This window comes from Prunus avium, chromosome 3, assembly GCF_965620075.1.
Source record: "Prunus avium chromosome 3, drPruAviu1.hap1.1, whole genome shotgun sequence".
NCBI lineage: Eukaryota > Viridiplantae > Streptophyta > Magnoliopsida > Rosales > Rosaceae > Prunus > Prunus avium.
This window is the reverse complement of record NC_142286.1, coordinates 3,339,661-3,364,698: the sequence shown is the minus strand read 5'-3', so window position 1 is coordinate 3,364,698 and position 25,038 is coordinate 3,339,661. Positions and strand designations below refer to the sequence as shown.

The 25,038-nt window shown below is 37.6% G+C and overlaps 2 protein-coding genes across 3 annotated transcripts in view; both read left to right on the top strand.

The window, feature by feature from the left end:
* The window catches only part of LOC110759434 (midasin-like protein), a 36,589-nt gene extending 14,707 nt beyond the window's left edge, over positions 1 to 21,882 (top strand). Inside the window, 43 exon segments of the mRNA XM_088249798.1 lie at positions 15 to 1,004; positions 1,141 to 2,623; positions 2,708 to 2,761; positions 2,855 to 2,943; positions 3,040 to 3,288; positions 4,830 to 4,965; positions 5,040 to 5,125; positions 5,222 to 5,307; positions 5,764 to 5,905; positions 5,987 to 6,052; positions 6,424 to 6,544; positions 6,799 to 6,953; positions 7,859 to 7,972; positions 9,062 to 9,265; positions 9,391 to 9,573; positions 9,660 to 9,845; positions 9,942 to 10,043; positions 10,140 to 10,364; positions 10,517 to 10,639; positions 11,446 to 11,527; positions 11,615 to 11,745; positions 11,830 to 11,994; positions 12,216 to 12,291; positions 12,377 to 12,489; positions 13,652 to 13,731; positions 13,838 to 13,951; positions 14,194 to 14,262; positions 14,366 to 14,516; positions 15,028 to 15,191; positions 15,284 to 15,629; positions 15,827 to 16,021; positions 16,125 to 16,337; positions 16,429 to 16,587; positions 16,677 to 16,901; positions 17,066 to 17,335; positions 17,418 to 17,564; positions 18,256 to 18,456; positions 18,563 to 20,272; positions 20,359 to 20,640; positions 20,763 to 20,942; positions 21,041 to 21,139; positions 21,373 to 21,498; positions 21,603 to 21,882. Of these exon segments, the coding sequence (XP_088105924.1) occupies positions 15 to 1,004; positions 1,141 to 2,623; positions 2,708 to 2,761; positions 2,855 to 2,943; positions 3,040 to 3,288; positions 4,830 to 4,965; positions 5,040 to 5,125; positions 5,222 to 5,307; positions 5,764 to 5,905; positions 5,987 to 6,052; positions 6,424 to 6,544; positions 6,799 to 6,953; positions 7,859 to 7,972; positions 9,062 to 9,265; positions 9,391 to 9,573; positions 9,660 to 9,845; positions 9,942 to 10,043; positions 10,140 to 10,364; positions 10,517 to 10,639; positions 11,446 to 11,527; positions 11,615 to 11,745; positions 11,830 to 11,994; positions 12,216 to 12,291; positions 12,377 to 12,489; positions 13,652 to 13,731; positions 13,838 to 13,951; positions 14,194 to 14,262; positions 14,366 to 14,516; positions 15,028 to 15,191; positions 15,284 to 15,629; positions 15,827 to 16,021; positions 16,125 to 16,337; positions 16,429 to 16,587; positions 16,677 to 16,901; positions 17,066 to 17,335; positions 17,418 to 17,564; positions 18,256 to 18,456; positions 18,563 to 20,272; positions 20,359 to 20,640; positions 20,763 to 20,942; positions 21,041 to 21,139; positions 21,373 to 21,498; positions 21,603 to 21,632 (10,122 nt within the window). The 3' untranslated portion in view covers positions 21,633 to 21,882.
* Positions 21,883 to 22,858: 976 nt separating this feature from the next.
* Positions 22,859 to 24,805, top strand: LOC110759474 (uncharacterized). Of its 2 annotated transcripts, XM_088251179.1 has the most exons (2): positions 22,859 to 24,472; positions 24,566 to 24,805. In XM_088251179.1, the coding sequence occupies exons 1-2, from the start codon at positions 23,438 to 23,440 to the stop codon at positions 24,575 to 24,577; spliced, it is 1,047 nt and encodes a 348-aa protein (XP_088107305.1). In that variant the 5' UTR covers positions 22,859 to 23,437; the 3' UTR covers positions 24,578 to 24,805. The 2 variants fall into 2 exon arrangements, with proteins under 2 accessions (XP_088107305.1, XP_021817225.1); XM_021961533.2 differs by having other exon boundaries at positions 22,860 to 24,805.
* Positions 24,806 to 25,038: the final 233 nt, after the last annotated feature.

The window sequence follows — 25,038 nt, the reverse complement described above, 5'->3', positions numbered from 1 at the left end:
TCAAATCATACAAGGTTTGAACCGCTTTTTTTTTCTTTCCATTGTTAATTCTTGTGAACAGTGTATTGTTGGATAATGCTGGTTTCTAATATTTTGTTTTCAATTTAGATGCACCCTCTGAGTCCAAAGATTATTGCTTCCTGGACATCGTCTATGTTCAACGGATGCGTACTGAATCAGACCGAAGAAAAGTCCTACAGCTATATGAGCAGATTTTTGAGATAAAGCCATATATAAATCCTTATCCACGAGTTCACCTCAATTCTGAATACTTAATGGTTGGAAATACTGCTCTAAGAAGGAATTGTGTCCAGTCATCTAGACTTCCTAGCAGCACACTTAAAATTTTGCCTGGAATTCGTCAAAGCTTGGAAGCTACCACACAATGTGTAGAGCATCAATGGATGTGTATCCTGATTGGTCCAGCATCCTGTGGTAAGACTTCATTGGTCAGGTTACTGGCTCAGCTCACTGGAAACGTGCTAAATGAATTACATCTTTCATCTGGGACTGATATATCTGAAATACTTGGATGCTTTGAGCAATATAATGCCTTCCGAAACTTCCGCTCAGTTGTTGCTGAGGTTGACTCCTATGTGAAGGAGTGTTGCAGTTTGCGATTGGAGTTTTCGAAGGAGGCATTTTTACATGATAGCAAGGGTCTTATTACAAGATGGTTTTCTTTCGTATCGAACGTAGATTGTGATTCTTTTTCTTGTTTTAGTTCTAATTTTTTGGAAGATAGGGTGAGATTTTCCAATTCTCTTACTTTGTTAATGGAGATTGTTGAACATCTAAAGTTGGTCGTGGAAAAAAATGTTCCATCCATATCTTGGTCAAGCAAAGAACTTGATAGAGTTATGAGGACAATTATCAAGTTGCAAGAAGGTTATGAGAAAGGACCATTTTCAGTAAAGTTTGAATGGGTTACGGGAGTATTGGTAAAGGCTGTAGAACATGGAGAATGGATTGTTCTAGAGAATGCGAATTGTTGTAATCCCACGGTATGTAAACTTTGCTATGCTTATGACCTTTATTATCCTCTAACATTCATGTTCTCATGCTGCTTTCCAGTGAAGTTAATATGCCCCATGTTTATTTATCGTGTCACCTAGTTACTAATTTGATTGTTGAATCTAGGTACTTGATAGGATCAACTCTTTAGTGGAGCCGTCTGGATCAATTACAATTAATGAGCGTGGGGTTGTTGACGGAAAACCAGTTGTCATCCAACCGCATCCTAATTTTCGGATGTTCCTCACTGTTAACCCAAGTTATGGTGAAGTATCCCGAGCAATGAGGAACAGAGGAGTTGAAATATTTATGATGCAGCCAAATTGGCTACTAGATGAGAGCAGCAGATACAATTGTGAGGAGACTGAGCTAAATGATGTGAAAAGATTTCTTGTTCTCTCAGGTATTCCCTTTGCTAAATTGGTGCATTCTATGGCCAAATCACATATATATGCTAGAGGAGAAGGATTACGTTTTGGTGTTTCCATCACGTATCTTGAGCTTGCTCGCTGGGTTCAGTTGTTCAAACAACTTCTCATGAATGGAAGCCAGCCTTTGTGGAGCCTTCAAACAAGTTGGAAGCATATATACCTTAGTATGTTCGGTGAGGCTGTCGGAGGAAATGTTATTAGTCATGTGAAATGCACATATTTATCGGGAACTGAATTGTGTGAATCTGACTCGTCACTGCGTCCATCTTTGTGTTTGCCTGGAGGATGGCCGACACCATTGAAGCTGAGGGAACTCGTGTGGCACTCGAAACAAGCTCTTGTGAAGACTAATTGCATGTACCTTGAGTTTCTGGGGGCTAAGTATGCGTCATACAAATTTCAACTCGCGAGGAGCAGGTGCAATATGTCCCTGGATTCAACTGCTTGTCGCTATGTAGTGACTTACTTGAGGGGTATGGGGGTGTTAAATGAAACTATGGTTCACAGGGCTTCCACTTTTTTGACTTTAATCTCCGTCGAGAATACTGAAGTTGATAAGGTATTGGCCAAGGTTGAGAAAAAGCTATTGTTTGCTGCCAAATGGGCCATTGAACAAGCTACTGAAAGTGATCTCAAGCTGTACCTTCTGTGGTTTAGCTGGTTTCATTCTCGATTACAGCCTTTCTGTCAGTTCTTTGATTCTTTTGTAAAGTCAATTGCACTAAGTATGGATCATCCTGTTTGGGAATATACGTCCATTCAATGCCATGACCTTGCATCTCTTCACAAAGTAGAATTTGAAAAGCAGCTGATACCACTGCTCTCATTAGGGTTGGTTGATGTGATTGAATCAAATGAGAAGTTCAAAATATCCAGTGAGTTTCTCCACAGTGCTGTGAAGTACGTCGAGCAACTGAGGCTCACTTATCAAGAGTGGAATAATGAGGACAGCTATGCGTCAAAGGAAGCTTGTTACTTTGAAGAAGTCTTAAAACGTTTGCGGAAAGAGATCAATAATCTGGACAGTTCTTCGCACTTCCACTCAGGGAAGTCCTTGTTGTGGGTTCATGGTGGTCACCCGATTTTGCCGTCTTCTTCTAAACTGTTTGAAAAGCAGCTTCAGATTTTGGAACTTTGTGAGTCGGTTTGGCCAACTAGAACAGGATTATTTGTCCATGGTAGGATATTATCGTTATCTGTTTCTTCCGTTACTTTGATTTTAAAGCTGATATAACACTGTCTTTGTTCGGTGGCTGTTACAGTGAATGATCCTCTTATTGGAGTAGTTTCTGATCTTCGCTCCTTTGTCTTGGAAGGTAGAATCTTAAAATACTTCTTTGATTTCTATCATCTGAAATGGTTTGAGGACATGTCGTTACAAATTCTTATGATATTTATAATTGACGTAGGTGTTTCCATGTCATCATGTATCACTGGGAAATCGGATTCTTGCGAGGATGAGGACCATGTTGTTCAACAGTTGGATCGCATTTATCAGGTGGGAGGCCCTTATGTTTTTCACAATCATCATTTTGAATCTTCCTATCACATGTTGATGAAATACATACATATATGTTATATAAATTTTCTGCAGAAGCTTTTGCAATTGTTTGTAAAGGAAAGAATCAAAATTGAGGAGACTTCATGGTCGAACAAGAATTTTTGCGGAGCGAATGGATCTTTTTGTTGTTCTTTGTGCATTGTGGCATTAGGTCAGGCGTATGGGTACAGCTGTTGGCAGGACGTATTTCCCTTGATGGATAGTACAAGCTTTGCCCTAGATATGAAGCTACTTCAGGAACTATCATCTGTCATTCTGGTCAATAACAAAAGATTACATCTGGTAAGACCATCTAAATTGTTGTACTCTGCTAAAATCTATAACCATAAACTATATGTATGACATCTTTCATTCTGGTCATTAGTAAAAGATTACAGCTGGTAAGATCATCTAAACAGTTGACATCTGCTGAATTCTATATACATGAACTATATATGATATAATTCTGAGCTTAAGAGGAATTTGCTTACAAATCACTGATTTTCCAACACTCAGCTGAATTTTTTGCTTTGGTAATTTTTGTTAATGGTTTGGTGACTTAGAGTAGAGTTCCATCTTTGTGACTTAAGGTTCCAACATTTGATATCTCAGTTGGGTGTCACTTATCTAACCAATTTAGGTTGCATGCAATTGGGTGGGATTTTCAAGTATTCTGACCGAAGGTTCAAGTTGATGTTCTCGGAAAGATGTCTCTTGAGGTCGGGTTGGCATTCGAAATGGATCAAAGGGTTTAGGTTTTGGGATTTTTATGCAAATCCTTCTTCTCCTTCAGTTAATAGGGTTTTGATTTTGAAGGAACCTGACGATCAGGTGGTGGGGGAGTTAAAAATAGTTATTGGTTCTTGTTGAAGAATATGAGTCCCACATCGCAAACTTGAGTAAATAATATACAATATATAATGAATGGTTCTACTATTAATAATACCGAGGCCTTTTGTGATAAAACCCCACACTTACTGGGCTTTGTAGGTGGTTAAGTTGGGGACAATATCGGTGTTGTTAGTAGTGTGCCGCTAGCCCGTCTCTCTGAAATTTAACAGTTATAGAATTTTTGTTGGTTCCATCTAGGTTGGTTAGAAGATTATGGAAGTTAGAGTCATTAGGAGTCTTCTCATGTAAATCTTACTATATGCAATCAATGGCCGATTCTTCTCATTTCGGAAGGCCACAGAATAATTTATATTTGATTTACAGGAGACAATTTTTTGGTACCTTTCACTTCATTGTTGCTTGATGTGTGAAAATGTTGAATCACTTTCTGTTTCATTGTCCCGTTGCGCTCTCACTTTGTTTGGGGAGACCCAAGCTGGGTTGTTCTACTTTCATGTGATGCATTACACTGTGAGAGGTATGAGTTTTTTCAAGGCAAAAGGAGGGGCATGTGTTATGGGGATGTGCTATGGTATGATGGCAATTTTTTGGGTGGAATAAATGGAGAGGAATAGGAGGATTTTCCGCAAAGCAAGGGCCGAGGACTTGCCACTTGTCACAAGTGACTTGTGGGTTGTAATTGGTCATCACTATCTTCAGAGTTGTGGGCTTTTTTTTCGTGGTTTTTTTTTTTGTGATTGGCATTTAGCTGTGCTTTGGCTTATTCATTTTTGTTGTTTTACTGTTTCATGCTTGTTATTTTATTTGTTGTATTTAACTAGATGTCTTTTTCCCTGTATTGTTTTACTGTTTGGTGCTTGTTACTGTTATTTTTTGTATTTTAGTAGACATATTTTTCCCTGTATTGTACTGCTGTTTTCCTTATTAATGAAACTATGTTTCTTTCCAAAGGAACAATTGATATATATATTTTACTTTTCTTTGAATGACAGGATTTAGCCAAAGTATCTAGCCATCTGAAGTATGCGTTGAAATTCTCATTGAGCAATTCATCTAGACCACCTCAAATGTTTTCTCCCCATCAAAAGATTCTGTGGATACTGGATGTGTGGAGTTCAGTTGATGCAGGTCAATGAAACTTTCTGTTAAATTCTTCTACCTGTTCTGTTATCAGTATGCTTATGTCTTTCCTTGTGTTGCAGTCAATGAAAAAGTTTCCAGCTTCGTACTTGAGATGTGGTTCAGGTGGCATCAATCGTTGTGGATGTATTGCCCTGTTTCTGTCAAGGTATCTATTTTTATCTTGTGTTGTGGACTTTCTGCCATTTCAAATTTCGTTTTCATTGACGAACTTCCTTTTTCATGTTACTCTAATTGCATACAGAGCTTCTCGAGCACTGCTGTTTATGATATTCCAGTACCTGATGTTCTGATTCAGCCGGTGGTAACAGCAACCGTATTCCAGATACTGTAAGACATTGGTTTCTTTTCGAAGTATTACTGATTCTAAAAAATTTAAGAAGTTGAAGATAAAAAACATAGATGAGTACTGAATGTTTTCTTCTTGGCACCTGGTCTGTTGTAATGGATCTTGGTAGAATTTCTTCTTGATTATCATCTCTATTTATGGTCTTAATGTTGGTTCAAAAGTTTGGTCATCATTCCATAGAACTTGTAGGTTTTGTCAGTTTGAAGTCTTACTAAAGAGTAACTGCAACATTTATAGGCATAAGGTATTTCTTCTTATGAAAAGAAAAAAATATAAATGATTTAGTGTAAAGTTTGACTTTGGTGCAATTTAACGTTATTGTTCAATAAGGTTTTACATTTATGTTTGTTTTTTGTGTTGATTGCTATATTTCCTGTCCCCATAGATGTGTCTTTCATGTATGATGTTCCTCTCTCTTTCTCTTTCCATCAAATTAGGCAAAGCACACCTGCCATCAAGGATTTTTTTGTGAGCTCTCTGAAGCTTAGAGTTGCATCATGTAATCTTTGGCGCGGCTCTCTGCCAGGAGCAAACTTACCTTTTTTTCTACTTTCCGCTGCTCGCTCTCTGTTCCAGCAGGTAGAGTAACTTATGTGCATTGTTAACTAAGTTTTTTGGTAAGTATAATACAAATTTATTCACATGATACTCTGCTTGCAGATCGTATATGCACATGAGAAATCTTTTGATGCTGATCAATTTGCTAAAATCAAGTCAGTTTTAGAGGTATGTTGTTTTAAGTTGTCTAAGTAGTGAATAATATGCTGAAATATTACGTGCTGCTTGGAAATTGGTCATGGCACTCTATTATAACGTTGGGTTACTTGTCAGATTCAGAATATTGTTGATAGTCATTCCTCTCCTGTAAGGTTATGATTTACTTTTCAGAATGCCATTGCTTGGAAATTGGTCATAAAACATTGTGGTTTGTAAGTGGTATACCATGAGATGATGACAGATTACTTGGCAAGGCTACTCAATATGTGCTGAAGAAATAATAGTCTAATCATACCATTTCTTCTACGTTTTCTGATCACAATGATCTTCCAAAAATAATAAGATATTGACTGCACTATTGTACCTTGCTATTGTGACAGCAAGGAAGCGGTCTTGTGGTATCTCTTATTTCGAAGTCAAGTCATCATGGGCTGAAAGACTCAGTGGATATGTTTATCAAACCACTGCTTCAAAACCTCGATCCTCATTGCTCATCTAAAGGTAATTTCTTTATGAATTATTTTGTGCATACATTTTTGGGGCGTGTGACCCTATCTGTTTCATGCTGTTGGAATCTAATCTAATACTTAAAAAAAAAAATTCATACTGAATGTATCCACTCATATCCAGATTATGGTTTCGATTTTATTCATTTTCAATATGAGAATTCTCTATTTTCTTGTAGGACTATATATTGGTTTATAAATTATTTCAAATTTTTTATTTACTATTTAAATGTTGACTGGACGTTTCAGAGCCTGGATTTAATCATGGGTGTGTTTGGCTGCGGCTTGGGATATTACGTCTTAAACTATTGCTCTGCGGTGATGATATGGATCCCGCCATGAAATACCATTGCAAGAATTCACTGTTAGCAGAGAAGATATCTTTGCTAAAACTTGAAATTCAGGTTTCTTCCTTGAATATTTTCTTCTATTGATGACTAGTTTCAAAGTATTCAAGTTTTGGTAATGCTTTTCAATAATATCAATATCGCAACAAGAATTTATGTGAAGATGTACTGCAATTGTTGCTATCTAGATATGTGTGTTCATGGACCTAATTGTTTTGTTTCTTACAAATTGCTTTGTATGTGCAAGCACGTATTGGTTGGCATGCACATCTAGATATTTGTGTTTTTTAATCTTTTGTATTCTTCCAATGAAAGTTTGTCACTTGTGAAGAAAATTGTAGATAGTGCTTATGTGTGCATGTGTGTGCAGCAGCACATATAATGTGGCGGAAACAATTCAGGTTTTGTATTGATGTGTTCCTCTTAGGTGGTGCTTCAGATTTTGTGTTTAGTTCTCTTGTACGAGTAGACTTCTTGTTCACTTATGTGGTACTGTTTCATTTTTTAAGGAAGAGTTGTGTTTCTTATTAAAAGAATGTGGCGGAAGCAGTTAAACCCCAAATAAGAGAAATCTTTGGAATGTAGATAAGCCCTCTCTGTAGTTGGAAAATCTGTGAAAATTCTCAGAAGCTATTATCAAAATGATTTGAAGCCACTGCAATGCTACAAGAGGGTTTCATTTATAGGCCTATTCTACTAAATAAACTATTATATTTAACATTTGAAACTTTGGTTTGCAATGTGCTAATCATTATTAACATTTGTATATTAGTTATAAATATATGTTCCTGAACATTCAATTTTCTACCCTGTACTTTATCAACATGCATGAAGCATGTGCCAATTTATGGTTGATGTCAAATGAACTCTGAACTTCTTTGTACTGCAAGATGAATTTTGTTTGATGATTTAAGGAGAGTAAAGCTGAATATCTCTTGAATGAATTTTTGTTTTCCTGATAGGTTCGGCAAAAATGCGAATACTTGGCAGGGCAGATTTCTACAAGATATTCTCATGAAAAAAGGGCTCAGGCATTGAACAAGCTTGAAGCTGAGCACAAAAGGCTGCAGAGAAAGGTCTAACAATTTTACTTTTGTTCCGTTACTAGATCATTATATTTTGATAATTCGTATCCTTTGGTAGAGTAACTATTTGTCTGAAATTCGTCACTCTGGTAACCAGTGCGAAAATTATGCTGTGCATAATTAGTGAAGTTTACTGCAATTTGAATGTTGCCTGTTGAGATAGATGAATGGTGAACTTATTGTTCAGGATTCATGGGTTTTCTTTATGTCTAAAAGTGAACCTTCCAATCATACTAGCTGTTGTACCACTATTTCTTGCTCGCTGAGGTCTTTTTGGCTGTGGGGCATAGAAGAAGGCTGCCACTCTTTGGGGTTTTGCATTGGTGAGGGGTGAGGGTTAACCGGAAGTCCATGTGAAAATATCTGCCGACTTGAAAAGGAAAAAAACCCCAAGACACAATGCTGGGTATCCTACCTGAAATTAAATTACAACTCCCTTCTAAACAAATATCAGAGAAAAAAAAAAGGTCAACTCCCTTCAAATCTGACTTTGCTCACGGTTCCTCTACTCAATCGAGCTTATAGGGGAGTTGATATGATTTTTATTCTGAACTAAGCATTTTAGGAGTTCACGTTAGAGTAATTCACCCAACTGTATGCGACTTTAATTGTGTTATGTTTTAATGGATCTTGTACGGGTGGACTACTTGTCCATCTCCTCTTGTAATTCTGTGATTTTATTATACAGAATTGTAATGCAGGCTTGCTATAGAATTTTAATTTTTTAGTTTTAATTGTATGGAGGAAGATCTCACTTTCATGTTTATGTTCTTTCTTTGTTTAGATGGTCGTGTTGTTTGATATTATGTTCATTCCTATGGTTCGTAATACTTTTAGGTTTGTTTTTAACTTTTTATAACTTCTTTTAAAGATTTTTTCTAGCTACTATCCTCCGTTGCCTTTCTTGTTGTACTTCGGCTGTCTCCTGTAATGCTTGTTTTGTGCAGCCTTCTTTTGAATGCATTGGTTACCTTTTATTGACTTGCTTGACTGAATAGGATACCATTCAAGTAGCTGGTTCATCTTTTAGCTATCTTTTTTTCTTTTTTCTGATGATAACTTTTTCTCATTGGTGCCTAGATCGTCTTCCGCTCTGACTACCGGAAATTTAAGGGCTTAAAACATGAATGTGATGAGTTTCTTGAACGTGTTACATCTGATGAGTTTTTTCAACATGTTACGTCTGATACATTTTACAAATACATCACAAGCTCAGAAATTTTAGTTGGTAGTGTTGATGCCGTTAACTTACAACAGATTCTTGACCAAGGCTCTAACTGGCAGGTATACTTCTACCTGACTTGTAATGTGATGCTTGATAATAATCATTCTTTTCATTCTTGTTTTAAGATCTTGTGTTGTTCTTGGCTTACTAATTGTTTGTTATGTGCTTCTTATGTATATCTTAGAAAATGGCAACCGGTTTTATTGAACAACTATTATCAGATGAGTACCGTGAGTACACTGATATTGTTCAACCAGTTCTGGTTGCATTATATGAAATAAAATTGGGCTTGGGGCTGATTCTGGCAAGTGTCATGCAAAAAATGATCCTGACTAAAGTTGAGCTGGACGATGCAAATATGATTATGGTATGTCTTTATATTTTTTTTTATGATTTTTGGGCTTTCTAGTGCTGTCTTGTTGCTTTAAGTGGCTGACTAGGAGAATGTGGCAGGGGTCTATTTGTTCATTTATGAGATTCCCTCGAGTATCTGCTTCCAAGAGCATTTCTGTTAACTTAAACACTGGCTCAAGCAAATTTCCCTACAATTTAGAAATTCCTACAATCTTCAATGCTGAGGATATAAGTCTTCTCGAGAAGTTGATTACTTTTTCCAGTGGCGTTCTGACTAATAGAATGGTATAGTCTTTTAAATTTTATTCCCTGCAGGTTAATTCTAGAAATTTTACTCCAGTTTTTGGCATAATACTAAGACTGGTACCTGTTTTGCTACAGGTCTCTATTACACAACTTAAAACTACCCTGCACCGAAACATTCTTGTCCGTGTTTCACATTCTGTTGCTAATGCACGGCTGATGGATTATGCATCCTTTATGGTCTGTTTCTTTCCCATGGTCTTTGAAACCATATGAGTGAAATTTATTTTTGGAGTTATTGACGTCTGATAATACATTTTTTTTGTTCTGAATCAGCTCCTGGATAAGACATATAGCGAGATTACAGATCATTGGATGAGTATGAAGATTCAATCTAAAAACAAACAGGACTATGCTGCTTTGAAATTCAAGTTTAAGCCTCGTGCGTTTAAACTTGAGAGTATTATTGACCTTGATATATCGGCTCTTGGGAAGACATTAGCAAATCAAAGTTTTTTAGATTGGAAGGAATTTATTTCTGCAGATCAACATATTGAGGGGGTACTGTTTTTTTCTTTTATTAGCACAAAGTTTATGGATTTGTTCATTTTCCTGTGTTCTGGTTGCTAATTTCATATATGCATATGCTTCCTGTGTAGTTTATGCTTCTGTACTTTTTCCTGCTTTCATCATAAAGAAATTTTTTCATTCAGGAGGAAGCTCCGGAGGAACAAGAAGATTTGGACAGGGAATTGAAGTTCATGGAGGATTCCATTGTGAAGGACGTGGTCAAGACTCACAATCAGTTATTTGGGTCAAATAATCTTGTTCTAGCTGTAAGTTGTTTGTGAAACTTAATGGTTAACAACGTATTTTACTGCTGACATCTAGGGCTTTTTTTGGGTGGCTTTATGCAAAGAAATTTGTTTGATGCCAATTTCTTGGCTTGTGTAGTCGTTTGGGGGACATAGGCGTAATTAAACCATAAATAAAATCCAAAAGAGAAAAACAAAAGCTCTCAGCCACTTCTGTTTCACCCTAATTTTTCCTGGAGTGTTAGCCCTATTTTTAATCTTTCAACTGATTGATTATCATTGGAGTAATGGCCTCTTCAAATATTAACTTCGTCAATTCAAAGCCTAAGATATACCTGTTTTTGGTGAGCCATATATGGACCAGTTTGATTTTTTGTTTTCTAATTAAGTTGCACGTACTTGGTGTGTGATACCTATGACACGGTACAGAGGAGGAACCTTTATTGGATCCTTTCCACTAATGGTGTATGTGCTAAAGAGAAGTTGAATGCTTGAATCATTGGATGCTCCATTGTTCAGTTGTGTATTCATTGTGGATGAGGCTGTTCAGGAGTCCAGATTGTTTTGAGCAGTCCCAGAATCTTGCAATGCATTACTTTGTGAGAAACCTAAGTTTTTCGGGGGGAGGAAGAGGGGCATGGTACTAGGAATATGTTCTTTGTTGCCAAATTTTGGGGTTTGTTGTGTGGAGAGAAATAGGAGAGTTTTGGAAGGTGTTAGGGGGAGGATGTGGATTATTATTATATTTTTTTATATCCCTACCTTTTTTTTTTTGTTGGTATTTGGACCTTGTATATTTCCTTAGATATTGTTTCTTTTTCATTCAGCCGGGTGCTTTCCATGTCAATGATCTCGACAGAACACTTTCATTCACTGATTCACATACAATTGGAGTAGGGATGGTCAGAGGTAATTTTCTTTTGAAGATTCTCCTTTCTGGATGGATTCTTCTTTACTGTACCCTTTTTGTATGTTTATATTCCCTTTTATGTCCAGGTTTGGGGGGTTCATTTCTTTCCAGTTTGGATGCTATACTTGTACCAGAGAATTTGTTTCGTATTTGCGTGGAGCATGAGTGGAAGTTTGTTTCTTCTGACACATCAGCCCGTAAATACAATATTTACCAGGTTTGGAAACACCCGCACCCTAGTATGAAAATTTATGTTTAATCGCATAATATTATTAAATTGACTTCCATCGTTATTTTGTAGGACCCAAATGCTCCGAAGATGTATGAAATGGTGAAATTGCTTACTGCTCTTAAGCAGCAAATTCATTCCCTTTTAAATGCGTACGAAGAACATCATGAACTTCAGAGAATCTTAGATTCAGTTGAAATGCTTTTGAATATTCCCCTGAGCACGTCCCTAGCTAAGGTAAACTGGTTGTCTGTAAAAAATCAATTCACTGTTTATCTGGGTTTATTGTTGGTCTCCACATGCTTCTTGTCATGGAGCTTTTAGCAGCATATGTGTATGTGTGCATGGGCATGAAAGTACATGCATCTACAAACTTGCATGCACAGTTATTGTTGTTAAAAGTTATCTTATTGTGAAGACTCCAATATTCATCTATTTATTTTATTTCCCCTGCGAAGGCTCTGTCGGGATTGCAGTTTCTAATTAACAAACTCCGTTTATTACAAGAAAATGGCTCGCGCTTTGCTTTCTCTGGTAAGAGTTCTCATTCAACGAGCCTTTCTCTCGTGGTGGGGTAGGTGCATTTTTCTCTGCTTACTTTTTCTATGTCTTTTTATAGATCAAGTGAAGCCTATTTGGGATCTGGTGCTCTTGTGGCAGAGGATGGAGTTGGAGTCCTGGCCTGCCTTGCTTGATGAGGTTCAGGATCGTTATGAGATTAATGCTGAAAAGGTAAATCAAGGTTATTTGTATTTGTGAAATTTGTACTATCAGTACAAATTGGATTGACTGGGGCAGTGTTCAAAGTTCAGACTGTATGTGTAGGACTGGGAAATAGCAACAATAAAAAACAATACAAAACTTAATTAACAACATTAACATTGAAGAATAGGCAAAGAAAGTCTACATTGAAGAAACCTGACTTATTCAGGTCCTGTTTTTCATCATATCACTTATTGATTTAATTATGAAGTATACACATTCTAGTTAGGAAAGATGGATGCCTTTAGCTTCAGGGTGGACCCAACCTTCTCATAAGTAAACCCAACCCTTGAGTGAATTATAAATTCCCACTACAAGGCTAATGACATTAATAATAAAAAAACTACTTAAACAAATACTCTTTATACCAACCGACATCACTTGTCACTCCTCTCCTCCTAATAAGAACCCTAAACACAACTCCTATCATGTCTCTCTATACCCACCCAGCAACTTGTATCATTCCTCCCAGTAGAAACCCTACACTCATTAATCGGTTATTAAAAATCGCATGGTGTTCTGCATCCCCTATATAACCTTCAATAGTCACTAACCAAACAACATAAATCAAAATAATCTCGGTTTGTTCAGTGTTTGCCAACAGACCTTCTTTGAGTTTGGTGGCTTACTTCGGAACTAACTTCCTTGGTGTTCAACGAACCAGTGCCTAATACAGTGCTGAAAAGTTCAATTTTTTAACCATCTTTTCAAGACCCAGCACTTAAAATAAACACATGGGTATTGGTTAAGTGTTGAACATTACTTGAATGGTGCTTTGGCGGTGAGTGATCTTGGCTGTGAGGTGTTTTTCGGTGGTGGAAATGTGGGGTCTGAGTTTTAAACATTGATGACATCAAACAGATTTGGGAATGTAGGGATATGATGTGGTTAAGCATATATGTGTCAGTTGGGTTGGGTTTCAAGGATGTTATTTTAGAAAGATGGTACAGTTTACTTATGGAATGTGGGATTTCTAAATAAAATGGTGGGTGTAGATAGAATGATGGATTAACTTATGAAAAAACTGAGTTCAAATAAAGCACCCTTAGCATAATTGATTAATGCATTGATATTTTAGTTCATTTCTTTCATATGATAAACTGTGGTGCTTACTGTTATTGTCTTATTGCAGTTATGGTTTTCTCTTTATTCAGTTCTACGACATAGGCTTTCTTCTGATGTTGTTGAATACAAAAAATCTACTACCGAAAGGCATGTTCAAAAACTTTTTTTCTTGAATAAAATTTAGTGCTGGTTTATGTGGAACTTTGTGGTTTATTAGTGTTTAAAGTTGTGTGACACAAATACAACTTTGCAGTTTGGAGGAGTTCATTCATTCATCCAGCATTGGTGAATTTAGAAAACGCCTTCAACTTCTTTTTGCTTTCCTTGGCCAAATAAATACTGGTATAAGCCTACAGGTTTATTCAAGGTATGATCTTAAAACCATGATATACTTGAACATTCCAACCACTTAATAAAGTTTAATAGAAAGTTTGCACATCTTTTCTACTTTTTCCTGCTCAATCTTACTGGCATAAAATCCTCATAATGGTTTCATCCACACAGCGGTGACATTATGTAGTTCTTAGCTGTAATTGTTTCCATTTAAATATATATATATATATTTTTTTTTGTGTGTTGAGGCATACTAACTGTCAACAACTCATGCAGTGGTTGTGAGAAGAAAAATGTGAAGATTTTGTACAATGCGTTTGGATATTACGCACAATTCTTACCGGCGTAAGTTCAGTCAGCTCATAATGCTTTGTTTTTCTTCCCCCCCCCTCTTCTCTCTGTTTTTTCCGTTCACGAACATTGAGATATTGTAATGCTTTCATTCTAGAATTTTGGCGCACATGGATTCTTCTAGAAGAGATATTGAGATGGAACTCAAAAGAGTACTCAAACTGTGTCAGTGGGATCATCGCGAGAGTGCCATTGAAAATTTCACAAGTACAAGGCAGAAGCTGAGGAAAATTATAAAGAAGTACACAGTGAGTAATGTAGTATCTATTTTATTTCACAAATCAGAATAAAAGCAATCAAATAAATATCCAGAATGCCTACTAGTCATTCAGGTGATGTTCTTGAATGCTACATATATTGATACTTTCCTAATATATTCTGTGCAAGTGAACATATATTGGTTTGGCACTGAATCTGATAGGTGAGGCCACATAGGTTATTTGTGTAGTTCAAGGTCACAACAATGTTAACTAACTTCTGATTTTGAGAATATTTAAGATATGAAATTCCAATATCATATTTTTGGTTGACCTTTCAGTTCAAGGTCACAACCTTTGTCTCTGATGCTTTCCTCAAGATTTGTGTTTCTAAAATTTTAATATCCCATTTTCAAGTAATTTCTCTTCTTTGTATCTGAACAGACAGTTTTTGACTATAGCATGCCTGGTTGTGACTATAACATGCATGGTTGTCAGTTATGTGTTTAGTCCACATTTGCTTGGGGGAAGTAATAATATGCCTCTGTTCTTGTTCGTATAGGTGGTTCTGGAACAACCTGTAATTGTTTTCCTTGGCCAACATATCGTGAAAGGCGCTGAATCCCAACCTCAACAAGGTCAAAAGTTCTTCGTGGATGATGTGAACCGAAAAATAGGGACAATGGATGCTCCTTTTGATTTGACAGTGTTTAATGATGAAGACAGGTAAGTCTCTTTATTTACTAAAATCTTCGTTTTGCTTCATTCTTTCGTAAGAGTTCTAAATCAAAAACTGTGGCATGATCTATCTGATATAGGTGTATGTGGTACACTGGTTGGATAAAAGAAGCAGATGCTGCTCTGAAGAAGTTACGGCGTGACAGAACACTTGAATTTGGATATTCACAGTCCAAAAGTGCCAACAGTCTTTGCTCAGACGTTGCAGGAATATTAAGGCAATGCTCAGCTTCTCTGTCCGCTTATCCTCTATACACAGACGAATGGCATGCTGTGTGGCACACACTTCAAAATATCTTTGATGGTGCTGTGGATTGCTGTGATCTGTGGAAGGATGCAAGCAAGAGTCAAAAGAAAGGGCGGGCTTTTTCTTACCTTCTAAATCTTTTAAAAAGCAGTGGGTTGTCAAGGGACATATTTACTGAGGTATGAACATGCTTCTTCTTTAGAACATATTCTTCATATATCACCATATATAGCTGTGCTCAACTGAGTGACTACAAAAAAGTGTTGGATGAGCGCCTGAAAATAGATCCGATGGTTCTATTGTTAATTCTATAGCTATACAAATTACAATCACATATAAGCTAATTGCTGATCTTATACCAAATGGCTTCTAATAGGATGAAGTTAAATCTTGGTGGTTCGTTCATCCATCATATGATGTTCAGCATCTTCTGCTGACACAAAGTAGACTTCCCTACGGAGATTCTGATGCTGCCCTTCCTTTGACCCATCAAGATCTTGTTACTGAATGGAAAACAACCAATGAATACTACTTCAGTAGCATAGCATCTGTGCTCTTTACTCACAAACAGGTTAATAATAGCTAGATTTCAGAAGCAACCTTTACTTGTCAACTGAATCTTGTCATTTTTCTGTGACCACTGAGAGTTTGTGTTAATGTTATATGCTTTGCAGATTGGCAGGCCAGACCCTTTTCTTCACCAGCTCATCAAAATACAAAAAAATCAACATAAAGCTGCCAATAAATTTGCAGAGCAGTTGAGGGACTTGAAGGAATGCATTTCTACTTTGGAGAATTTGGATTCCACTGATTCTGAGGATAAAAGTGGCAATTGCTCTTTTGGTCAAAAGCAGCATGCCACCTTCAAATACATGTGGCAGCAGAAGGTAATTTTTAACGTTGGAATTTCACTTTTTATTTGAATTATATGGCTTTTCCTCACAGTTAATGGCAATGATGATTTTTTTGTTGTTGCAGCAACTATTTGATAGTTTGTGTGCCACTTCGCATGAAGAATTGTTGTTGTTAAAGACATTTGATAATACCCATTTAAAGGGTTGTCAAACTGTCAAGAATGAAGGAAATGAGTTTCTTGCTTCCATCGAGAAATTTATTCCAGTTCTACAGAAATCTAAGGTTTGTGTTTTTTGTTCCTCGTGTGTTCTACATTTCTACCCTGGATTAGGTAACCTCTCACACTACATTTATGCCCGACTCTACAACAGGAATCATTGGACAATTACCTTCTTGGTCCTGGTAGAGCTATAGTTACTCTTGCTGGCTCCTCGCAATGCGTTCTTATTTCAAAAGACATGGAACAATTGGTGTCTCAAAACTTCGAGGTTATAAAGGAGTTTGAGGAGCATCTTCTTGCTTTCCATGCGAAAGATGTGGATAAAAGCTCTGTTGAAGATATTTTGCTTGGTCATTTTGTAGATATACTTGAGAAGGTATCTCTGGCTTTGTACTTTAATATTGTTAGTATAGAAGTGTGCAATTGATTCTGTAGCTGTTGTGGAGGTGTATTATTGAAATATGATGGAGATTTCTTGGCAAATGTTTTTAGGCTTTTTGGTTGACTTAAGTTGAATATTTTTCTTTCTGGATTTTCCAGGGGAGGTCAATGGAAGTGGAGTTCAATTCAGTGATGGATGAGAAAAATGTGTCAGTTGGTGAACTCGAAAATGCATTTTGGGAAGCCCTAAGAAGTACATTTGAACATATCGTGGGAGCAATGCAAAAATTAGGTTCACCAAGTAATGACCATGTTCATCCAGACAAATTGGGGCAAATTACGTCCTGGGAAAAAGTATTTGACTCATTTTTGAAAAATCTGAGCTTGGACGATTTACGCAATAAGCTTCTGAGGACAATCTTTTATGCTGTGAGTTTTGTCATATTTATATATTTTTTATTTTTCACTTGTGTATGAATACACAATAAATTAGCTATTGTTCTGTGCTCAGGGAGAACTGGTGAATCATTGCGGTGGAAATTCTCTGAGTCTTTTACTCAGAATTGAAGCACATTTTAAACATCTATGTAGGTGTTTGGACATCTTATTGAACTTTGGTCATGCACTGATGAAAGAACTTTTAGCTATGTGCAAAACTGTAAGTCGTTTTCTCTCCATTTCAATCATGGGTATATCCTTAGGTGCATCTTTGTCATCTCTCATTCCTTTTTCTTTTCGTGGGTTGGTGGGGCAGGGAATGGGAATGAGGAACTAAAGTTACATCCAGTTGCCCCCATTCCCATCAAACCTTATTTTCATTATCCGAAAATTGGGTTTGAAAGGTTTTCTCTGGTGATTCTTATGTCTCAAGGATATCTGTGTGTCTGTGAATTCTCTTTTCTTTCTGTGATCCTTCTCTTTACCAGTCTCTGTACTGAGATTTTACATGGACGTGGTAATCTAATTCTTCTCCAAGTGAGTTTTTCATCGCTTTACAACCAGTAGTGCTACTTCCAAACAGAAATAATCCACCATGCCGCTCTCGGTTCTTTTGCCCTTCCGGACATCTTCGCCTCTCTGCCTCCTCTCTGCCATGAAGGCTAAATTTATTACTGACCATTTTAACTGAGCAACAAGACTTGCATGCCATTTTGTATAAGCTGCAGAGGTGGAACTTATAGGCCATTCCAGCTGTTATAATTATGCAATATTGAACAGAAGTTGCCAGTTTCAAATTCAGTGTGTTGAACATTCACTTGGTTATGTATAGGAAATTAAATTATTCTTGTTAGTGATTCTTGAAATTTGTATAGTATATTATGTCTTCATAAATGTATATTTATGTGCAGGTATCTTTAATAATTCATAAGCTTGCAAACATTTTAGCTTTATATTCGAAGGGATCTGGGATTTCTAGTGAAGACAAAGAGGATGATGCTACTGGTGAGTCTCAAGATAAAAAAGGAACAGGTATGGGGGAGGGTGTAGGACTGAATGATGTCAGTGATCAGATTACCGATGAAGATCAACTTCTTGGAATATCTGAGAAGGTATTGATTTGAGAACATTGAAATTTCCAACCAACTTATCATGCGTTATATCATGTGGCAATTTGTCACAAGATGTCACTAAATTTTCTTTTGCATGTATCTGCAGGCCAGCGAAGAACAAGATGCCTCAGGTGAAGTCCCAAGTAAAAATGATAAAGGGATAGAGATGGAGGAGGATTTTGCAGCTGATACATTTAGTGTCAGTGAAGACTCTGAAGATGATGCAAATGAAGATGATGCAGATGAGCATTTAGAATCTGCAATGGGAGAAACAGGAGTTGATGGTGAAACTGTTGATGAGAAACTATGGAATAAGGATGAAGATGAAAATCTCAATAATTCAAATGAGAAGTATGAATCTGGGAATTCAATTAACGATAGGGATGCAAGTTCTAGGGAGCTTAGAGCCAAGGATGACTCTGCTGCCGCGACCAACGAGCCTGGAGAGCTTGATTTAAATGAAATTGATGAAGATAATGGTGAGGTTGGAAGCCAGGATGATCTCAATGATGTCGAGAATGTTGAGGACATGAACCTGGACAAACAAGAAGCAGTTGTAGATCCTACAGGATTAAATCCCGATGATTTGAATCAAAATTCTGATGAAACTATGGAGTTGGATGATCCTGAAATGCATGATGAGCATGTGGGGAATGAAGACCCTGAAGAAGAACAAGCATTTTCAACTGATGAAACCATGGGAGAGGCAGAGACAGAACAAATAGATGCAACTCCTGAAAGGGATGACACAAGTAAGGATCATGAAGATAATCCTGAGATAAATTCAGGATTAAGTAAGGATGTATTCGAACTGGGAGTGTCTGACTCAGTGCGTGATGATGTGCCCAACACAGAACCTTCGACACAACCTAAGAGTGACTTGAAGGCATCAGATCCAAGCGATGTAGCACCAGAATCAAACTGGGCAAATAGCAATGATATTCATAATGAGCTTACTCCTATGAGAGGTTTACCTTCCACAAATACGTCAGAGCTGGATATGATGATTTCTGAGGCATCAGATAATGGTAAAAATGTTGCTGAGCAACCAAAAAGTCAACTTCCTAGGCAAGAATCTTCATCTGAGAGGAAAAGCAAACCAAACCCTTACCGTAGCGTTGGGGATGCACTCAAGGAGTGGGAGGAAAGAGTTAGAGTGTCTGTTGATCTTCAGGACGGTGACGTGGAGCCACAAGATGAGATCAAGAATGAAAATGCGGATGAGTTTGGATATGTTTCTGAGTATGAAAAGGGGACAGCTCAGGCTTTGGGACCTGCAACATCTGAGCAGATTGACAAAAATGTAGATGGTAATAAGTCCAATGCGAGTGAAGATGATCGTACAACGCATAAAGATGGCCTTGTTGACATGGAAATTGAGAACAAAAAATATGAAGCACAGCCTAGCAGGAGTCGTGCTTCAATGCTCCAAGATAAGATAGAGGATCAGATGCATCTTTCTGGTATAGAAAAATTGCCAGGCGATGAGTATCAAGATATTCATAGCCGTCATGATGGTGATCCTGAAAGCATAGTAGAGGATGTAGTCTCTGTGAAGACGTCCTACTTCAGTGATGACATGCATAAGCTCAGTAAACTTTCTGTAAATGACAGTGACATGGGAAAAGCACAAGGTGCTGGCGAATTTTCTGATGATGTTGTGGGCAATGCTACTGTTCTCTGGAGAAGATATGAGCAAACCACAACAAGATTGTCCCAGGAATTGGCTGAACAATTACGTCTTGTCATGGAGCCTAATCGAGCCAGCAAGCTTGAAGGGGATTATAAGACTGGCAAGCGGATTAACATGAAGAAGGTAAGATGCAAGATAATCCAGTGTGACCACTTCAATTTTTGTGAACATATTTTAATAAGTTTTCCTTGTGATGTAAAATTTCTTAGGTGATTCCATACATGGCCAGTCATTATCGGAAAGATAAAATATGGCTGAGACGGACCCGTCCTAACAAACGTGATTATCAAGTTGTCATTGCTGTTGATGATTCCCGTAGTATGTCTGAGAGCTGCTGTGGTGATGTTGCTATTGAAGCTTTGGTAACGGTATGTCGTGCAATGTCCCAACTAGAAATGGGCAACCTGGCTGTTGCAAGCTTTGGAAAGAAAGGTAACATAAGGTTGCTACATGACTTCGATCAACCTTTTACTGGAGAGGCTGGAATCAAGGTCAGTGCCCTTAATATCAGTAAATAAATAACATCATAGATCCTTATTTTCATATTTCTATTCAGTAGTTATTCTGCCCCATGGTATATAGCATCTAAAGTGTCTTGCTGATTGTTGTGCAGATGATCTCGAGTTTGTCATTCAAGCAGGAGAATACCATTGCTGATGAACCAGTTGTTGATCTTTTGAAGTATCTAAACAACAAGCTAGATGAAGCAGTTGCAAGAGCACGACTACCCTCTGGATGGAACCCACTAGAACAGCTCGTTTTGATTATTGCAGATGGTCGTTTCCATGAGAAAGTAACTTTCTATTTCTTTTTAAAGTGGCCAAGGGGCTGTTGTTGCTGCTTGTCTTCAGTTTTATTGTTTTCTTTGTATTTAAATTTTCATCTTTGCAGGAGAACTTGAAGCAGTGTGTTAGGGATGCCTTAGCTAGGAAACGTATGGTTGCATTTTTGCTTCTTGATAATCCACAAGAGTCCATAATGGACCTCATGGTAATTCTCCATACTTTCTTTTTAGGGTTAACAGCCATTTTACTCCCTGACCTATCACGCAACTGTTAATTTCCCTCTAGGATTTTTTAAGATATATTAAGGACTAGAACTATATAAAATGGCTGCTTACCCTTCTTTTAAAGTATAATATCTGTAAATTTCCTCTTTTTTGTTTTGTTGGAAAAGTGGATATCTAATTCCAGGATTTTCTTTCGTGCAATGCGTCTTTGCAGGAAGCATCTTTCGAGGGTGGGAATATTAAATTTTCGAAGTACATGGACTCTTTTCCTTTCCCATTCTACATTGTACTAAGGAACATTGAAGCACTTCCTAGGACTCTTGCTGATTTACTGAGACAGGTAAGCACATTGCATGCCCGCTTCTGTTTGACCCCGAAATTTAAAAATAAAATAAAACCTTGTTGCTTTTCTATTATCTGAAATCTTTGACTTGCTGTTTGCAGTGGTTTGAGCAGGCATGCAAAAATACTTGAGTGGCTTAAAGGTCATTTTCCATAGAATCATAGCAGGTTAACTGGAGAATGAGGACGATGCTTATTGGTAGCCAAAACCATAAACGGTAGATTTGTTATCCCAAGTATAGAAACTTGTATAGTGAAACACCCAACAAAGGGGAAAACTTGTACAGGAAACAATTACAATCCTCCTCATCAATGAAGATCTACAAGTTTTGTATTCTTGCCCTTTTTCTAAGCTGAATAAATAAATAAAAATCATTCTTTATTGTTTTGTTGTGCTGAGGATATGTTCACCAGCCAGGTTTTTTCGACGTTTTTTCTTCCATGTCTAAAGTATGGCATTAGGAGATAAATTGTCGAATTCATAGCAGAGGATGCTATTGACCAAATGCAAGTGACCATAGAATTATTTCATGCTTATCTTGGTCTCATAATAATGGGCAAAGTGACCAGCTGTTTTCAACAGTCGCCTGGTTATAACTCCTTAAAAACTAAGTTATACCCCACTGACTTCGGTGTACCTTTTATTGATGTTATACCCTAAAACATAAGCATGTCAACGTGTTAAACGGTTTCTCACCGCAATGAATATGAGGCAGGATTGAAGGCCATTAAATCCCAGAAATATAAAAAGGAAGGTTACTGTGGTTTCAATGACTGATGAGTTTTGCCTGGCTATCTTGATTTAACCACAGCCCTTTTGCCAAAACAACCCCAATCAGCTGAAGTGTCTAATTCAGTAGTGCACAGTTTTTTATCTCTCATCACTTGATGAGTTACGTGATTAATCCGTATGTACACTCTCTCCATCTCCATCTCTCTTTTTTTTTTTTTTTATAAACATCTTCATCTCTCTTATCATGCGAAATTATGAGACAAAATAAATAGAAAGATAAGATTAACTAGATTTTTTATTATTTGCAAAAAAATCTAGAGGATTTGTCTGGGCCATGGTTTCTCTTTTTGGATACATTTGATTTGAATTTTTTTTTTTTTTCGAAGGAATTTGGCGTGTTGAATAATTACACGATTTATTTGGAAGCAAATTGCTAAAGTGTAATTAGCAAAGAAATTTGTAGGGAGTAAGGGACCCACGTACATTAAATAGTTATTTTCTTTTTCCAAAATGGATAGGATCAGAGACACGTCATCCACTGTCGCTCGGGCAACCCAACTGAACATAACAAAACAAAGCAAACACCTATAAATCGCCACCACCCTAAACCCTAATCCATAACCGACACGTGTCAGTTCCTCCTCCTTGTTTAGCCGCCGCCTAAAATAAGACACCCCATATTACCCACCATTTCCCTCCCCCTCTCTCTCTCCTCTCTCACTGTCTCTCTCTCTCTGTTTGATGTCCATCGGAACGCTAGCTTGCCCCGGCGAGCTTTTCCGGCTACCGATGATCTCTTTCCGGGTAAGATTCTTCGATACGCTTCGTTCTTGTATCTAAAAATGTTAGATGCATTCGGTGCGGTTCTTGTCCGATCCAAGACCTGGTTCCACAGGAGGAAAAAGACGCTGATTCGTTGATATCGACCCCTTTTAATTATGGAACTTATCAAATCTGTATCATATTTGAAGGCTTCAATACTGTACAGCAAGCGCAAGTAGTTTTTATTTTTTTCGATTTGTAAATTTTGTACAGATAGGGTTTGTAGATATAACTGGTGCGAGACTGGAGGAGATTTTGGATTTGAACGTTGAAATTTGTGAAGTTTTGAGGGGTTAAAAGGTTATTTGGAGGTAATTGGGGTCTGGGTTCAATCGAATTGTGTCAAAGTTGGGAAATTTGAGTCGTTGAGAAGGTGGCTAAGATGAATTTGAGCACTGCCGAGGAAGAATCGGCGCAAGAAATTCATATTCCCGCTGAAATTGATTGGCAAATGCTTGATAAATCCAAGTTCTTCTTCCTCGGAGCAGCTCTTTTTTCGGGTGTATCGGCGACTCTTTACCCTGTTGTGGTGTTGAAAACCCGGCAACAAGTAGCTCAATCCCAAGTTTGTTGCCTCAAAACCGCGATTTCAATGGTTAGGCACGAGGGTTTTAGGGCATTGTACAGAGGATTTGGGACTTCTTTGATGGGTACAATACCTGCCCGGGCGCTGTACATGGCAGTGCTTGAGGTAACTAAGAGTAAAGTCGGAACTGCCACGATTAGGTTAGGTTTTTCAGAGTCCACGGCAGCTGCCATTGCCAATGCAGCTGCAGGGTTGAGTGCAGCAATGGCTGCACAGATTGTGTGGACTCCAGTTGATGTTGTGAGTCAGAGACTCATGGTGCAAGGTGGTGTGAAATCAAGTTCCAAATTTCCTAATGCATCTGATTGTAAATATGTTAATGGGATCGATGCATTCAGGAAAATTATTAAGACGGATGGGCCAAGAGGATTGTATAGAGGATTTGGGATATCTATTTTGACATATGCACCATCCAATGCAGTTTGGTGGGCATCTTACTCTGTTGCTCAAAGAATGGTTTGGGGTGGAGTTGGGTATCATTTTTGTAAGAAAAGTGATGAAAGCAATGAGGATGGGGTTACCACATATACACCGGATTCAAAAACAATAATGGCAGTTCAGGGAGTCAGTGCAGCCATGGCGGGCGGCATGTCAGCCCTAATCACAATGCCCCTCGATACGGTTAAGACAAGGTTGCAAGTTTTGGATGGGGAGGACAATGGCCGGCGTGGACCAACAATCGGACAGACTGTTCGGAATCTGGTTAAGGAAGGTGGATGGACAGCTTGTTACAGAGGATTGGGGCCGCGGTGGGCTTCAATGTCGATTTCTGCAACCACAATGATCACCACCTATGAGTTTCTCAAACGGCTCTCCACAAAGAACCAAGAGGTTTTGACATGATAAACAAACATGTCGATTTCTGCAACCACAATGATCACCACCTATGAGTTTCTCAAACGGCTCTCCACAAAGAACCAAGAGGTTTTGACATGATAAACAAACAGTAGAGGAGATCTTTGTTTATTCCTGTTTTATTTTCTGTTAAGTTGTCTCTGTTGTTTTCTCTTCTTCCATTGCAATTTGCAACCAAGAAGTTGTTTCTGTTTTTGTTCTTTCTTACCTGCACACACTTGGTTGATCAAATGTAATACAATGCAGGAGTAAATATGTTATTTTCAATATAGATCTTATGCAGAAGTTGAACCTCTGGTTTATGCAGTACATACAGTAACGTAACATATATGAGATTTAATGTAGAAGCTTTAGATTTTTCGAAGATTGCTTGGTTTGAAAATTCTTTACTCTAGTGTAACTTAGACTCTACCCAAAGTCCTCTGCTTTTGATATGTTAATTGGATTGGTCTTAAATCTCAACCACATCCACTAGTGATAGTGTGACACATAACCACTCTGTACCTTTTATCTTTTTCATAATATTTGTAATTAAAGAGCAC